Source organism: Mustela nigripes, chromosome 5, assembly GCF_022355385.1.
Source record: "Mustela nigripes isolate SB6536 chromosome 5, MUSNIG.SB6536, whole genome shotgun sequence".
Classification (NCBI taxonomy): Eukaryota; Metazoa; Chordata; class Mammalia; order Carnivora; family Mustelidae; genus Mustela; species Mustela nigripes.
In genome coordinates, this window is record NC_081561.1 from 120,913,014 (window position 1) to 120,931,408 (window position 18,395).

General features: G+C 33.9%; 1 protein-coding gene across 3 annotated transcripts in view; it reads left to right on the forward strand.

Annotated features, from left to right (window-relative positions):
• Nucleotides 1-18,395, forward strand: part of GRIK2 (glutamate ionotropic receptor kainate type subunit 2) — a 638,217-nt gene that overhangs the window by 595,260 nt on the left and 24,562 nt on the right. For all 3 annotated transcript variants that reach the window (XM_059401117.1, XM_059401116.1, XM_059401114.1), the window contains exon 14: nt 13,506-13,731. In XM_059401117.1, the coding sequence (XP_059257100.1) occupies nt 13,506-13,731 (226 nt within the window). The remainder of the gene's footprint in view (nt 1-13,505; nt 13,732-18,395) is intronic.

An 18,395-nucleotide genomic window follows, 5' to 3' on the forward strand; every position in this document is an offset into this window, starting at 1 on the left:
AATACATTCTAGAATTTTCTTTGTTAATACATTAAAGCTACATTTGAACATTGCAATGGAACTTAAATTTCTGTATGCAGTGCAATAATGGGGATTTCTTTATGCTTTGCTTTAAAACTAGGCCAGTGGTAATCTTTTCTTTATTAAATTGAGGCATGAATAGAATATGAAAGAAGTAAATCTACCTAGTTATTCTTCTAAATATGCATAGTTATGTAGACCTTCTTTGATGGAAGATATCTTAGCAATTATATGGTTTAACCCATTTATTTTGCACATGAGCAAATTGAGTTCTAGATAGATGAAGTTACTCACCAAATATCACTTAGCTTGGTAACACCAGAGCTGAGACTAACATTCTTGTTTTTTACATTTTAGCCCAGTAGAAATAATTCCACTGTATGCATATATTCATCCATCTAAGCATTTTTGGCTCATTTATTCAAAAAGGTACCCATTGGGGGGGCCCTGGGTGGCTCAGTGGGTTAAAGCCTCTGCCTTCGGCTCGGGTCATGATCCCAGGGTCCTGGGATCGAGCCCCACATCGGACTCTCTGTTCAGCAGGGAGACTGCTTCCTCCTCTCTCTCTCTCTGCCTGTCTCTCTGCCTACTTGTGATCTCTCTCTTTGTGAAATAAATAAAATCTTTAAAAAAAAAAAAAGTTACCCATTGGTATATACAAGGCACTGTTCTAGGTCTAGGGGCATCAGGATAAACAAAACAAGACAAAGATCTCCATCTTTATGGAGTTTATCTCATAGTAGATGGAGATAGAAATTGAATTGATGCATAAGTAAAAATAGGAAATAAATAATATACTATTATTTTATATGGATAAAAATAAAGCAGGAGACATATCTGTGGTAAGCCAACAGTGGGAATTATAAATAAGATAAATGGTGGGAGTTCCCTTGGAAAGGTAATATTTGAGCAAAGATCCGAAGAAAGTGAAGGACTGAGGCAACCAAATATGCAAGGAAAGTGGGTTCCAGTTGAAGAAAATGGGAAGTTCTAGCCCCTAGGTCAGAGTGTGGTTCTTGTAATTAAAATGTACCTCAGGGGGCTAAAAACTGTATCTGAGATTAAGGATTCATTTAGTCATTCAAATAGGCTTGTCCAGTCAGTGAGTGGCAATGGTAATAAGGTTGTTCATCTCTTCTCCCTTAAGTCCCTAGGATCCAACTGAGGCCATTTATTTACTATTTAGAAATAAAACACTCTTTTTGGGGGGTATAGTTAAATATATAAAGGTTATAGCAATACAGATATTATACATATCTTTAAGATATTTTGGTGAGGTTTGCATTATCTCCCAATAAAATTAAGAAACCCTAGGAAAGGGGCTGCCTAAAAGTGAGAATGCCAGCTCTTGTAAGAGCTTCAAATGTTGGGCAGCCCGGGTGGCTCATTCAGTTGGGTCTTAGCTCTTGGTTTCAGCTTGGGTCATGATCTAAGGGTCATGGGATCTAGCCCTGTGTTGGGCTGCACGCTCAACAGGAAATCTGCTTGAAGTGTCTTTGCTTCTGCCTCTCTACGCCTGGCTCACTTTCTCTCATTCTCTTTCTCTGTCAAATAAATAAATAAGTCTTTTTTAAAAAGTGTTTCAAATGTTCAGGGTTTTTTTGGGGGGGGGGTGAGGGGTGTGTGTGTGTGTGTGTGTGTGTGTGTGTGTGTGTGTGTTTCCCACAACTATTCAAAGCTCAGAGTTTCAATTAGAAGAGAATGAGGACCCAGAAAAACTATGACTGATTTGAATCTTAAAGGAAAGAAAATTACTTCCTCTGACTTTCTGTCATGTCTTCCTTCATCAATTTAGGTTACACTGCATCTGTCATTTGTCATGGCCTTTATCACACAATTTCTTAATTCTTAGTTTACTTGTCATGTATTATGAGACTTTAAGCTTTACTAGGACAGGGACCCTGCTTTGTTTTCGGCTATCTCTGCATACACAATGACTTGGCCTGATCCTTTACACCCAGCAGGTTCTCAATAAATATTAGAACGAAAGAACAACTGAGTAAATGAGTAAGCAGGTGAGTGTTTCCATACCTCTAAAAATTATAAATTATTCTAAAGGAAAAGGCATAAATAGGATAACATGGTGGGAAAATGCTGCAGTCATTGTATAAGGCAGTCATAGTATAGAGTTACTATGTTTCTCCATTGATTGATTGCGTGAAACTTGAGATTAGAATAAAATCGTGATATCCTGATATCTCTAGAAAGCTTGATAGCTTGTCAAAGTGACTTCATATATTTTTTTCATTTATTCATCATAACAATTCTGTGAAATTGGTATTGTAGCTTTTTGTTAGACAATGCCAAGAAATTGTGATTTATTCAAGGTCCTTTATTGACCTGGTGAAGTCAAGTTTCCTAATTTTATTCAAGTCTAGCCAAATGACCATAAAATATATTGTTGATTACTATTATTTATAAGAAAAGAAAACATTTAACCAGAGCTCAAGATATCTCATTTAAAGAATAAAATGCCATAACCAGAAGGCTCATTATATCAGGGATTCTGAATAGTGCAGAATTGAGTTACCAAATACTGGTTTAGCTACCTAAAAATAATAACCTTTAAAACGCCTTTAACTGCACCAGATTGTTTTAAACTTGCTGCCCATCATATTATGCTCAGTCATAAAGCTGTTTCTTATTCCTCTATTAGCTCTCCACAGCACTGAGAAAAGCATTCTGTTTCATTGTCCCTCTCTTCAAATATCCTGTTTTAAGGGATTGCAGATGCCTTGAGATAAAACTGCCAGAATTATTCCAAGAACTGACAGGTTCACTAACAGCCAAATGTTTTCAGATCACTGCACTAGCCTCAGATCCATCTTTGATATGAACCACATATGGCTTCAGTCCTGTTTTCCCGAATTAACTCTAATTTCCTAGTGACCAAGGTCAGATGAGTCCAGATAGGCCTCAGCTGTTCTTACCTAGCACATATGTTCCAGTATTGTTGGTAATTTATTTACTGTAATAAAAAATTAAAATGCAAATCTCAGCCAAATTCTCCTTTACCAAGGGAGACCTTGGTCAGGACCATTTTCAAACCATGCATTAGGGATTATTACATGTGACTTTTTCCTAACAAAATAAGAAATATTATTATAACATTTGTATCCACATATTTAGGTTAATATTAGAAACAGAATTCATCATGTGGAATTTATTAAGAGGAAATAATTTGAGTAAGTGTCCAATACCAACAAATTTACTTTGGTAATTATGAAAAATGGTCAGAAATTCCTGTCTCTTATTTTGGTAATTTCACCATATTCATCATGCACTAAAGTCCGGCGAGTTCTGCCAGACATTATGGTTTAGAAGGCAAAAATTTTTTCCTGAATGTTTTTTTTAAATTGAAATAAGTGGATTCTTAACAAGAAGTATTTTTTTAGGCTATTTCAAGACGTTTTGGAGGTTGTACCACTTGATTAACATTTTTAAAGAATCTGAGTTGTAGTCAATACTTCTAATATTATATGTAATAGACCTTATCAAAAATAGTACTGGATTGTCTGTGTTCTTGATACTTCGTGGCTATGATAGTTCAAACAAGATTAATGTTTAAGATTTGTCATTTCATTTGTAAAGGTAAACTTTCTTCTAGAATGTACTTAAAAAGTTAATTTTAAATTCTTGCTTCTGGAGGTCACATAAATATTGATATGTTATTTTCTTATCATTTTTACACTGACAGGGTTAATGATCACAATATGGTTTCTAAATTTTAATTTGCATTTGAAAGGAGGCAAAACAAATGAAGATGAAGAATTCATTTGTGAAAAAAATTTCATTTGTGTACTGAAGAATTTAAACTAAGGTTATATTTTTTTTTTAAATGAAGATGGCTTTCTATTTGTAAAATATGTTTTTCCCAATAAGAAAAGATCTATACAAATGGTACAAGAGTAATCCTTACTTTAGTAGCTTTCATAACATTTTCTAACACACAGAAACAAAATTTCAAAGCACTATCCTTACATTAATATGTTAACAGTTCTAAAAATCACTCTAAAATGCTCAGGGAAAGCATTGCATAAAACCATTAGTTATTTGAGATCTGCAAAGAGCCAAATAATTTCAGGTTGCAAATTTAGAGTTCTGCCAGAAACCCAAACTAATATATCCTTAAATTTTAAATCATTAGCTGTATGTTTAAAATATTTCAAGTATTTAAACTAAATGCTCTTTTTAAAGCACAAATCACTTGGCATCTGGGAATTTTTAAAAAGTGTTGTATTTCTTATTTTTTGTAAGTTTATTCTTGACAAGACTCTTTTCTTTTATGCTCTATTGAAAACTATTATGAAAAGATTGTGCCTTATGAACTAGTTTTATTTGTTTTGTGCTGATGTAGCAAAACCAAGTCAGCTTACAAACCTCAGCATTCTGATAAAATAAACACTGCTAAACGTTGACACCCTAAATCCATCAGATTCAACACAGAAGAAAAAGTGTCTTTAATGTGAGGCACAAAAACAACAACAAAAAAGAAATTGATTCTAGTGTTCAGAATGACAGGGTACGTTGCTTAAGAAAATGAGATTTTATTTAGAAAATTTTAAATAAGCTTTTTCTCTGTAGTGCTTTGACTTTCATTGCATTTCAAGAAATGTGTTTGAGTCACCATATCATTTATTTGCTCAACTTTATTTATCTAAATTATTATTTACAACATAACTGTGAAGATAATACTTAAGAATGTTTCTCATTTTTGTTAATCATCTTACTATGTAATTAAAATTCTTCCATAAAATCATGATCTTATAAATGCTATCATCCCTTTTTACAAATCTACCTTCATTGGCAATTTTTCTTTTTTCTTATGAAGTAGCCTCATTTCTCTCATCTGTGTAGTAAAGGAGTAAAATAAGATTTCTTTTTTCACTAATTGAATATTTATCTTATTTGGCTACCTCTACCTGAACAGCTTCTCCCATTATGCTTAATTTGTCATTATCTCAATGCTTTTCTTACAAAGAATTACATTATTTCATGCTTAGCTCATTACCTGACTTTCATTTTTCATATTTCTCTTAAATAACACATTCTTTTGGAAAGTCTTTCCTCACCAGGTTGGCAGCAGTGATGCACAGAGCCAAACTATGTGCCAATTCCTGAGTCTGTCCTGGTGTTCTATGTAGGTGCTTGCTTCTCTGTAGCACCAAAGCTAGAAAACCTTCACAGCCTGTACATTTTAGTTCAGCAGCTTAGTTCCCATCCATGATTTTACCTTGTCCCTTCATGATGGTTGGTAGCTACTTCACTGAATGAAACCAATCTTAAACACGGCAGGTTAAGCAAAACATCGTATATGGGGTTCTTTCAACATGTCCCATCTTTCACCTCCAATCTTTAGTTCACATTGCAACTTGGTATGTCCTTCCTTCTAAGCAAGTTTACATACAACTTTCACACTCAGTATACAAATATTGTTAATTTCAGTTTGAATTACTTGCTTACTGACTTTAAATGAATTTTTATTCCTAATCTTTCATTTGTACAGCTTCCAGCTATTGATTTTAACCTCAAAGATCTATAGTCTATTTTACTTTGAAAATTTTCAACATTTTTCTAATTTATTAAAAATAAATCTAGCTGAGACTTCTTGTTTTTTCCTTAAATAATACATCTTAGAGTATCAATAAAATTTCACATGTATTTAATATTAATATTTTAAAATCAAAGGTCAAGTTAATTGCAGTGTTTTAAATCTTCTGTTATTCTACTTGAGATTCATCTTATTAGAAACTTTGCGTTATTGTCTTTCTTTCTCTGGCTTTTTAAACCTCTCTTTTCTCCTGGAACCTCCCCACTGACATTTAAACATGTTCAATCTCTTTAATCTTTGAAAGTCTTACTTAAACCAAAATATTCTTCTGTCTACTGACATGGATATCCTATTCTTCAGAGTCCTACTTACTGATATATATAAATATTTATAGAAATAAAAATATATAATCAGTAAATGTAAATATATAGTTTATCTTTGGATACACGCACACACACACATATATGTATGTACTGATTATTGTGGAGATCACATATATACATAGATATATGTGTGTGTGTATATATATATATATATTATATATATATATATATATTTTCTTTTTTGACACTTACTGGCTCTATTTAACTTTCATTAACTTTCTCCAAATCCTTCCTTAATCCACTTCCATGTGACTTCTAAATACTTGACTCCACTAAATGAGCTCTTGCTAAATAACTAAGGAACTTTCTCTTGCTAAGTCCAAGGAATACATTTTTCCCCCACAAATCACTACAAGTGATCATTCGTTCACTAAACACCTTCTTGCCTTGATTTCTGCAGCCCCCAAATTTCCATATTTTCTTCCTTTTTCTTTACTTTTTTGTGTGTCTCATTTGCAGGCTCAGTTTTCTCTGCCAGCCACTGAAATTCAAAGTTGCACTGAGTTTGATCCTAGGGTTCTTCTGTGATCTTCTTTCCTCATCTATCCACTACTTTGTCCAGGAGGACTCCAGAATCTGTATTTTCAGCCTTTACCTATCCCCTGTACTCCAAAGTTAGATATCTGCCTTCACATGGCAGACCTGTTTCTTAAGTACCTCCAACCTTGTTTTGATGTTCTTTGCTTTCTTAGTTTAAACTAGAAACCAATTAGTCTCAGTAATGACCAAGCCCTAGCCATAACACACACACACACACACACATATGCATATGCACATGCCCACACTTTGAAGTCTTAGTTTTCTCTTTATCTCCAACACCACTTCCCTTAGTGCAAGTACTGTTTCCCACCTAGATTGCTGCTATGTATTACTAAGAGCTGTGGTGGGGGCATCATAGCCACCACATTTGTTAACTGTATTTGTTAACTGGTCTTACCCAAAGGAAAAACAAACGTTTAGTGTCTTCATGACAGGAATTGTTTTATAACTTAAAGTGCCCACATAAATTAAGCTCTTTTCTTCCCAGAGAGACTGCATGGTAGATGCACTTCTCTTATTTGATGATTATATTTCAAGGATGGCTCCTGGGTTCTTGAGAAAGATGGTCCTGAACTGTAAAGCTGATGAGAGGCTTTTAAAAAGCATCTGAAAGATGCAAATGAAGAATTTAAAATTACATATTTTCTGAAGTGAGTAATCTAAGAAAAAGAGTAAAGGGACCTCAATGGTTGGACCATCTGGTTTCTGGAAAGGCCAGGATAGAAATGAGGTTAGGGGCCTGGACACAGGAAAAATCTCATCTAAAGCTGAGAAAGCTGAGGGAAACAGTAAGGTCACCTTGGTCACCCCTTTCTCTGTCATCTTTCTAGTCAAATATCTCTGTCATCTTCAGGTACCATGTTCTTTGACTCTATATGCTCCAGCCAAAGCATACTTCCTTCAAGTATGCCAGCCTATCAATTTTATGTCCAAGATGACATCTCTTAACTGCTTTTCCCTCTGTCTAGAAAGTTCTTCGCTTCTGATTATGAACTTACTTGGACTCAGCCTTTCTCAGTTCATGATCCTTCTTCAGGACATTCTTTCCTTCTTTCTGTCTTTTTAACTTTTTCCTACTTCTCTGGAGATTTCTTTAAAACTTTGTTCAGATTTTACTTTCTAATATTTCACTTGAGGCTTTCATTTCTGATATGAGACTTTTAATAGGTATTTGTTCCCTGAATGTGTTTTCTTTCAACTGAATCCTTTAATTAATTAATTAATTAATTTTCATTTATGCAGTATCTTTTACCTCTCTGAAGGCATGTATGCCTTTTTTTTTCCCCCCTTTATATTCCATATTAGAGGCTCCCTTCAAATATCTGGTTATCTTTGGTGTTTGATGATAAAGGCTCACTGGAAACTCTGGTAGCTTGCTCAAGACTGAAAAATTGAGCTTTATTAGAGGGTGATGTGTTGGATCATTTTGTTGGGAATCCATGATATGTGTCTTTACATAGAATCAATGTAGTGTAATGATTAAAAACATGAATTTGGTAGCTAGTCTGTCAATGTTTGATTCCTGGTGTTGCCACTAACTGGCCACATAAATTTGGGCAAATTATTAACCTCTCTGTTTTCTATTTTCCTCATTTGAAGGATGGCTGAAAGGTACTTATCACCTAATAGAAATCTTGTAAAATGATTTAATATTTATATAATTAATAATGATGCCTCACACATGTTGAACTTTATGTGTTTTAACTGGTCATTATTATTTCTCTAGTGCAGTCCAGTTTCACTTGAAAAAAAATCTTCTATTGTTTCTACTGGAGGAATTCTAAGGAGCAGGTCAGAAACAGGACTGACTGACCTCAACGTTGGGTGTAGACTCCAACTTCTTTCTTCTGGTTTTAACGTGGCCTGCCCTGGCTAACCTGTGTCCAGTGTGTTCTTGTTTTGTCTCTAGAGAATAAAACCTCTAGTCCTCTGCTTGGATGGAACGGAGCACTCACTATGCTGCTCAGAGAAAGAAGGGGGAAACAAGCATCTAACTTTTTTAAAAGACATTCTTTCAATAATTTTTACTTTTGTTAGATCTTTGATCATTCTGGCTTTGAGAGAGATATAGAAATGCCAATCTCTGTAAGTTTTGTGGGCAGGAGAGTGTTCTAAATTTACTTAACGGAGTTACAATTCATCTATCTTCTTTCCAGCTTCCAAAATTTTGTTTCCAGTAGTACATTTTCCCATTCTTTTTCATCTTGTGGTTTCTTACCATAGGAGAAACATGTACTCAGAGATGGTATTCAACTTGCCATCTCTGTCACAGTTTTTGGTCTTTTTTTTTTTTTTTTTTTTTTAAGAAAACTAACATAAAGCATTTAGTGGTATACTTTCTTTTTAAAAAATAATAGGAATTATAAAAATATCTCACTATTATATAGTGTACTTGCACATAGTGTATTATATTTTGTGCTTACACATAGTATCTTATTATATTTTGTGATTTTCACAAGAAACACTAAGAAGTTGGCAAAGATATTTGACTATTATGCAAACTGAAATTCAAAGATATTAAGTGGCTTGCATAAGACATAGATTCCATTAATAAGAGATATACAGCTGGTGATCATTATTTCTGACTCAGCCTACATTATTCAGATAGATCTATAAATTACTTAAGTAATAGGTGACCAACTATTTCTGAATGGTCAGATTTATAGAGAAAAAAAGCATCCTAAATTTCATATTCAGGCTATGAGTTTATTCTGATACTTAGTTCAAATACTTTGTAAATTTCTTATCTTCTTTAAATTTGAGGGTTTCAGTCAAATTCATGTTGTGCAGACCTTTTTTTTTTAAACCTGACACATTAGATTCTTTTCACTCCTATATGTAAAAGAAGTAATAAGATTGTCAGAAGATGCTAAAGATTAGTCCACCTTTTTAACTTTCTGTAGAAATAGGAAAGAAATGAATATCATCTCCCTGCCCCACGCATACAGAGTCACAGAGGCAGTGATGATTTTTAATAATATCTCTTAATAGCCATAAATAGGAGGTGCAAACAAGTGACTATGCTAAATTGGAAATTGAAGTCAAGAATGGCAACAAATCAAGCAAACAAGCCACACATATCTGTGTGTCCAGCAGATAGTATTTTTAAATTGAAATATTTCTTGTTCGGGTTTTTAAATTTTTTTTTAAAGATTTTGTTTATTTATTTGACAGACAGAGATCGCAAGTTTGGCAGAGAGGCAGGCAGAGAGAGAGAGAGAAGGAAGCAGGCTCCCTGCTGAGCAGAAAGCCCGATGCGGGGCTCAATCCCAGGACCCTGGGACCATGACCTGAACTGAAGGCAGAGGCTTTAACCCACTGAGCCACCCAGGCACCCAGGGTTTTTAAATTTTTATTAAAAGAAATAAAACAATTTGGATGACTTTTCTATCTACACCCATTTGACAGTTTTAAGAATAATAGAAATATTTACATCTTCTGCAGGTAGGAAAGATGAGTGAAGTTGTACAAAAATCATAGACAACAGGGGCACCTGAGTGGTTCAGTGGGTTAAAGCCTCTGCCTTCGGCTTGGGTAATGATCCCGGGGTCCTGGGATTGAGCCCCACATCGGACTCTCTGCTCAGCGGGGAGCCTGCTTCCTCCTCTTTCTCCCTGCCTGCCTCTCTGAATACTTGTAATCTCTGTCTATCAAATAAATAAATAAAATCTTAAAAAAAATCAGAGACAATAGATTTCTGAAAGTCTGAAGTAACTCAGTAGGAGATACTTGTGTAGCAATGGATTATTCAAAATGATTAATTTCAAAATTACTATCAATAGTAATTCTAGGAAGTACTCATAGAAATAAAATATCAGTGCAGCCCACTTAAGCCCCCATGTTGCATCACCACTTCCTCATATCAGGGAGATCATATGATAGTTGTCTTTCTCCGCTTGACTTATTTAGCTAAGCATGATACGCTCTAGTTCCATCCATGTTGTCGCAAATGGCAAGATTTCATTTCTTTTGATGGCTGCATAGTATTCCATTGTGTATATATACCACATCTTCTTGATCCATTCATCTGTTGATGGACATCTAGGTTCTTTTCATAGTTTGGCTATTGTGGACATTGCTGCTATAAACATTTGGGTGCACATGCCCCTTTGGATCACTACGTTTGTATCTTTAGGGTAAATACCCAATAGTGCAATCGCTGGGTCATAGGGCAGTTCTATTTTCAACATTTTGAGGAACCTCCATGCTGTTTTCCAGAGTGGCTGCACCAGCTTGCATTCCCACCAACAGTGTAGGAGGGTTCCCCTTTCTCCGCATCCTCGCCAGCATCTGTCATTTCTTGACTTGTTTATTTTAGCCATTCTGACTGGTGTGAGGTGATATCGCATTGTGGTTTTGATTTGTATTTCCCTGATTGGGAGGGAGACAAACCATAAGTGACTCTTAATCTCACAAAACAAACTGAGGGTTGCTGGGGGGATGGGGTTTGGGAGAAGGGGGTGGGATTATGGACATTGGGGAGGGTATGTGCTTTGGTGAGTGCTGTGATGTGTGTAAACCTGGTGATTCACAGACCTGTACCCCTGGGGATAAAAATATATGTTTATAAAAAATTAAAAAAAAAATCAGTGCAGCAAAGCATTCAAAGAATTTTATATGCAAATGAATTTTGTAAAATCCTTATTTCAATTAAAGTCATAGATAAGATACTTCTAATGTAAAATAATTCTACATTCACATTAATTTAAAATTAAGCTATATATATCTGTAAAGGATAGCTTGGGATTGGTTTTTAATTTCTTGGTTTTCAGTTGTTAAAAAGTTTGATCTGTTTACATAACAACATTAATAATGGATATGTTATACTGTTAAAAATGTAATTCTATTCTTTAAAATTTCCTATGATATATAGTCTTTAAATCAGAAAATGCTACTTTAATATAAAATTTTTATAATACATAATATTATGAAATTCTAATATATAATATAAAAATATTATAAAAAGAAAGATAATTATGTATTATTTTACAAGTATATAGACATATTTGAATGATTAGTGTCATTGTAAATATTCCATTCCCTCCCTCTTTGAGACAAAAATATTAATGTTCAAGTTTTATTTAAATTAAATTTTATCAATGAATGGAATGTGTTATTAGAAATTGGAAATCATGTAACTAAAGCAATAAAACATCGATTGTTAATACTCTTATAACTGAAATGAAAGAGAGAATTTCAGTAATTTATGGTCAATACAAGCAAAAATAACTTCCTGTACACTTTTTGTATGCTTTCTTTTCTCTCTGCTTGGTTTTGTTGTTGGAAAGTATGCCCATGTTATGATACCACACTATCACTCTCTGTTAAAGAGTTACATTTTATATTATCAACTGATGAGTATGCCGTTTTCATGACATACATTTTTAGAATTATTATTTATGGGATTGTGTATTATCACTAAATCAAAAACTATGTGCAATTTAATTTTTTATGTAAAATCCCAATCTGCAGGTGAGCTTTAATTTTGATTTTATTTTGTATTTAGGCCTCTCTTAATGCAAATCCTTAGGAGATAAGTTCTGTACCTTTGAAAGGAAGGGAATTTATTCTGGCTATCCTCATTATGTTACTGATTTGGAAAGCCAAATGCATCTGTGCAAAATCTATCAGTTTTAACTATTCCAATAAGGATTTCATCATAACCTTAAATATTCATTTCATTTTTCTTATTTCCAACATATGATTATTTTACTTTAAAATAATTGACATGCCACCATAGTTTCTCAAATTTGTAATCCTGTCAATCTTATTCTAGATGTTCTAGCTGCTATCTTTATCTTTTAAACTTCAAGCTGTTGGCTTTTGGTACGCTTTCGTGTTTCACTGGAGAACAAAGGTTTGCATTTCTACCCTCTCTTAGCCCTAATACTATACCTGTTTTTGGAAGGCAGTCATTGTACATTTAGGTTTTTCCTCCCAGTACATGTAAGGTTTTTCTTCTATCGTCATTGGAACTGTGTCTGAATTTTTCAAAGTATTATTGTGCACCGGCCTTCTGGTGGAAGAAGTGGTAATATCCCATTTATGACCTAGCACATGTAAAACTAAATACATGCTTAAGGTGTAGAAAGATTGCATATCTATTTATTTGAAAACAGTTTTAACTTTTTATGCCAGTGCAATGAATATAGTGAATATTGTCCTTGTGTTTATAGCTTCAGAGTATTTTTGTTTTGTTTTGTTTTGTTTTGTTTTTGTATTTGTGTAAGAATTTAACTAGGGTTAGGGTTTCCAGATGAGCTTTTAATAAGCAGATGTTAACCTTTTCCATGGTTTCGTTTTACCAGTGCCTTCTGAACAAAACCAATTTCTTTCCTTCACTAATGAAATCCTAGTCAAGCCTTATCAAGGATTTTCAGGTGGACATAAGATCTATTCAATTTTATCAGTCCAGGAATCTTGATCTGAATGATAGATTTCTTGTTGTTTTGAGTCAGGCTAAAAGAGGTTCTGTGGTGTCCAGACTGTGTCCCAGTGGAAATTTTTATTTGTAACAAATTGCCTTTATTTGTTGAGCCTATATATTTGTGTATATTTGGAGGATAATGTGACATTGGTTTTATAGTCACCATGCAGGGAAAAACAAAAACAAACAAAAAGTCAAGGTTTTGCAGTGTCAGTTGGTGTCCAGTGTCAGTGTCTTCCAAATTTGATGTTATAGTTATGGTGAAAAATAAAATTATACACTTGAGATACGCATGTGAAATACAAGCACAAATTCCTCCTATTAATATTGATATTCTCTTTTTTATTGCCTTCTAAGATTTATCAGCTATGCATTTTTAACATAAGTTATTTTTGAAATGTTTGTTAAATAATTCAGTGTTAAACCTGGACGTATGAGATGAGGAAATGTGTAGGTATTACTATTATTAGTAAAACAATTAGGGTAGTATGGGTAAATTAAATACAGTGAATTCCATCTAAATATTGTAGGATCACGTGGAAACTAAGAAATATCTTTCTTACCCATTTTATTTTTCCCCTAGAAATCAAAAATATCTACGTATGACAAAATGTGGGCCTTTATGAGTAGCAGGAGGCAGTCAGTACTCGTCAAAAGTAATGAAGAAGGAATCCAGAGAGTCCTCACCTCTGATTATGCTTTCCTAATGGAGTCCACAACCATTGAGTTTGTTACCCAGCGGAACTGTAACCTGACACAGATTGGCGGCCTCATCGACTCCAAAGGTTATGGTGTTGGCACCCCCATGGGTAGGTTTTATGTCAGTCCCTGGTTCTTTGTTCATTAATCTTAGTCACTGTGAGAAGGGAAACAGTGGCTCCGTATGCCATTCGGAATTCTGTTTTTAACAAATCTATCTTGTTATGTTCTGTTACGGTACAAAACCAGGAAGCAATTTGGACATCGGCTTCTAAACAGGTAAGTAACAAAAGAAAAATTTATTTCTACCAAAATCGTCAGCAGACATGTCTGTGTATCAGTGATGTCTTTTACACATCAATGTAAAAGACCCTCTCCATTCTACCTTTAAAAAATATTTTAGGAATAAAAGCTTTTGCATTTTATTTTTCAGATTTGTGGCTTATGGGTATAGTATTTGAAAGTTAATATAGTGTAGAATTGAGTATAATATTAGAAAATTAATGAAAAGAATGGGCCACGAATGGTTCATTGATTTCTGTGGATATTTGTTCTACTGTTTTATATTAGAGAAGGTATTTGTTTTATTTAAGAGAAATAGCAGACTGTTTACCAGTAACATATCTAGAATATTTGACACCAGGATTAGTTATTTTTAACAACCTTTTTCTTTCATATGGCAAAGTTATTTTCAATAATAAACATGAAATGAAATAAAGTATAAAAAAAGAAGTAAAAAGAGAAAGGATAACAATTGCCAGAAGAGACAATGAAAACTCTGATGTATTAAAGTTCATATATGTGTATAACGTATATGAATATGTCTATGTATATACATATTCATGACAAATGTATTCATATATAACATGACAGTTCACATGTACATGTGGTGGGCATAATAATGGCTCCCCAAAATGTCTACAACCTAACCCCCAAAACATGTGAATATGTTACCTTTTATGACAAAAGGTACTTTGCAAATGTGATTAAGGTAAGGATCTCGAGTTGGGGAGTCTACCCTGGTTTAACTAGGTGGGTCCTTATAAGAAAGAGGAACAAATTAAGGAAGTCACAGTTAAGGAAGCATGATGATGGAAGAAGTGAAAGGAAGAATATCTTAATCCATTTGGGCACCTACAACAAAATACCAGAGATGGGGTGGCACATAAACAGCAGAAATTTTTCACAGCTCTATAAACTGGAAGTCCATGATCTGAGTGCCAGCTGACTCCCTGTAGTAAGACTTGCTTCTTGTTTAATAAACAACCATCTTCTCACGGTGTCCTCACATGGTGGAATGGTCAGGGATCTCTCCGGAGCCCCTTTTATAAAAGCGCTAATCTCATTCATGAGGGTACCATCTAATGATTAATTGGGCCCCACCTCCAAATACCATTATATTGAAGATTAGGTTTCAGTATAGGAATTTGGATGGTCATAAACATTCAGATCATGGTATCAGGGAGTTGAGAGGAGGAAGAGACAGAGAAAGATTTGAAAATGCTACCTGCTGAACTGAACATGGAGGAAAGGGCCACAAGCCAAGGAATGCAGATGACATCTTGGAGTTAGTTTAGAATGCAAGGAAAAAAATTATTTCCTAGAGGTCGGAGAAGGATTGCAGCCTTGCAGACATACCACTTTTAGAACTTCTGACCCTTAAAACTATCAGATAATTCATTTGTATTTTTTGAAGCCACTAAATTTGTGGTGATTTTTTTGTTGTTATTGTTTAGATTTTATTTCTTTATTAGAGAGAGAGAGTGCTCATACTCACAGGAATGGGGTGGGGGCAGAGAGAGAGGGAGCAGCAGGCTCCCTGCTGCGCAGGGAGTCAGTGTGGGGCTCAGTCCCAGACCCCAGGATCATAACCTGAGCCCAAGGCAGATGCTTAACCAACTGAGCCATCTAGGTGTCCTGAGATGATTTGTTACAACAGAAACAGGAAACTATACAAAAGGAAAAAAAAAAACATATTGACATGTTTTAATTACATCAATGTGTTTTTTGAAATGAAGGGGAAAACAGCTATTCACTGGCCCATCACAGTAAGAAATAACAACATTATAATTTTTCTGAGTCTTGACTTCTGCAAATTTTTAATTGATTGGTCACAACTGATCTTCATGTATTTATATTTAGTAAATAGCATAGCCATATTTACTTGTCAATTTGGCTTTACTCGTAAATTTAATTAGTTTTAATTGAGAAAAATTTCTTTCAAATGAACATATATACAATGGTTAGAAAGTTAGGCATAGATTTATGGAAATCTAATTTCATGAGCAATTCCAGAAAGTACAATACTATAAATGTCTTTGTTTCTTTGAGATCATTTCTAGCAACTTTCAAATGTCTGGGAAATCCCAAACTTTTCGACCATAATGACTTCACCAAAAAATTTCTACACTAAATTTTACTATATCTGGTAAAGTTTTCTCAAATTTATCAAATAGTTCAAAGTAGTTTGGACTGGTTTTGAGAGAGCTTTGAGACACTAGCTCCTATTAAACTGCATATATATATATATATATATATATATATATATATATATATATTTTAAGGTTTTATTTATTCATCTGAGAGAGAGACAGAGAGAACACAAGCAGAGAGAGAGGGAGAAGTAGATTCTCCGCAGAGCTGGGAGCCCAACCTGGGGCTCAATCCCGGGACCTGGAGATCATGACCTGAGCAAAGGCAGATGCATAACCATCTGAACCACCCAGGCGCCCCACATATTTCTATATATATATTGTAGACCCAAATAATGATTCCGTATTCACTGTAGAAGTGAAAACAAGCAAACAAAAAAATCCACAAAATCTTGGATTCTTATTCCCCAGTTATGCAAGTGTCGCTGAGATCACCTGTTGTGGGGGTAAACTATATATAAACTATATAAACTATATAAACTATATAAAGGACATTTTCCAAATTAGTTTCCAAGTGGAATACAATGTTTATGAAAGATCATGGAATTAAATGTATGTTAATTCAAAGCTTAATAAAAGCTGTGTTATTAAAACTCAACAGTAATAATTTAGAATTTAGATGTACAGAAGATATTTCTGAGGTGGAATATTTTTATTTTTGACATGTTTGCCTTGCTAGTGTGTGTAATAGTGGATGTTATTGTTGTTTTTAAATTCTGCATACAAAATGAACACCTTTATTGCCTCAATCAGGGAAAACCCTCCCAAACAAAGCCTTGTTGTTGTTATTCCAATTTATGTATTAATTCAGAAGTTTTATAATTAACTCTAATATATGATAAATATTTATTAATGGTTGAGTATTCTTAATTATTACCTGAGAAGCAAAGTTTTTTGTTAATGGAGTGCTCCAGCTGTGGCATTCGCCATGGTTAGGTCTGGTATGATTCTTTCCCTCAGTAAGAATTGCATAATGAACGCAAGAACTTCGTGAGTTCATGTACCATTTATTTGGAATTTGTGGTGAATGACTCTTTGCCATTTTTTCAAGTATACTCATTTATGAATTGGAGTATAAGCAAATTTATATTTTAGACTATAGACTGATAATGTGCTATTAGAAAGTATCATCATTTGCAACAATCTTGCAATTCCCTAGAGGGTATTATGCTAAGTGAAGTAAGTCAGACAGAGGAAAACAAATACTGTGTGATTTCACTTACATATGGAATCTAAAAATCAAAATGAAGAAGGAAAACAAAACAGAAACAGATTTATAGATACAAAAAATAAACATACAAAAAGCAGTTTTCAGTCCCACCATACCCCTGACACTCTTTACTAAAAGATAGAGGCTTATTAATAAAATATAAAACAATTCAAAATATTGATAGATATATAAGCTATATTTTAATGTACCTTTTTAAATTGAGGAAAATACCAGGCATAGCACCTAGAATTTCTATTTCCTCTAATTTTAAGCTTATCTTATAGATAAGATGAAAAAAACAGCCAAATTAAACTATAAACCTCAGGATGTAGATTTTTTTTCCGTTATCTGTTCAACTTAGCTGATCAGATCAACTTTTGTCCTTTTGAAGAAACCTGAGTTATTGTGGAAAATATCCATTGATATTGGCAAGGGCAATGCAAGAGGTATATTGTATTATATATCTAAGTGGAATCATTTTTTGTAGTGTATATATTAATGGGGTATAGTAGCATATTAGTGTTTTCATCAAAGTAATTTTTTTTAAAGATTTTACTTGTTTATTTGACAGACAGAGATCACAAGTAGGCAGAAAGGCAGGCAGAGAGAGAGAGAGAGGAGGAAGCAGGCAGAGAGCCCAACTTGGGGTTCGATCCCAGGACCCCGGGATCATGACCTGAGCCGAAGGAACACAGAGGCTTTAACCCACTGAGCCACCCAGGCACCCCATCAAAGTAATTTTTTAAAATTAGGCAATAGCACATGATAAATTTCTAACTTTTGTAAGGACATTCTTGGAATTTGAATGTAAAATTATCAGTACATAGGAATACAAATTTTAAAAATCTGAAAAATTACTATGATACAGAAAAATGATAGACCAAGACTATTTTAGCATGTTCTTCTTTATTTTCACTGCCAAATATTAATTTAAATTTATTAACCTCTCATTATCACTAAAGGTTATTTAATGCATGTAGCATATATTTTATTTTTAGCCTAACTCTGAATGAGATAAATTTAAAAACAGTAATGTAAAGGAATAATAATCAAATCAATCACCTGGAAGTATTGCAATATATATCTTGTTTTTCTTATTCAGAGAACTTGACTTCACTTTGACATGATAACA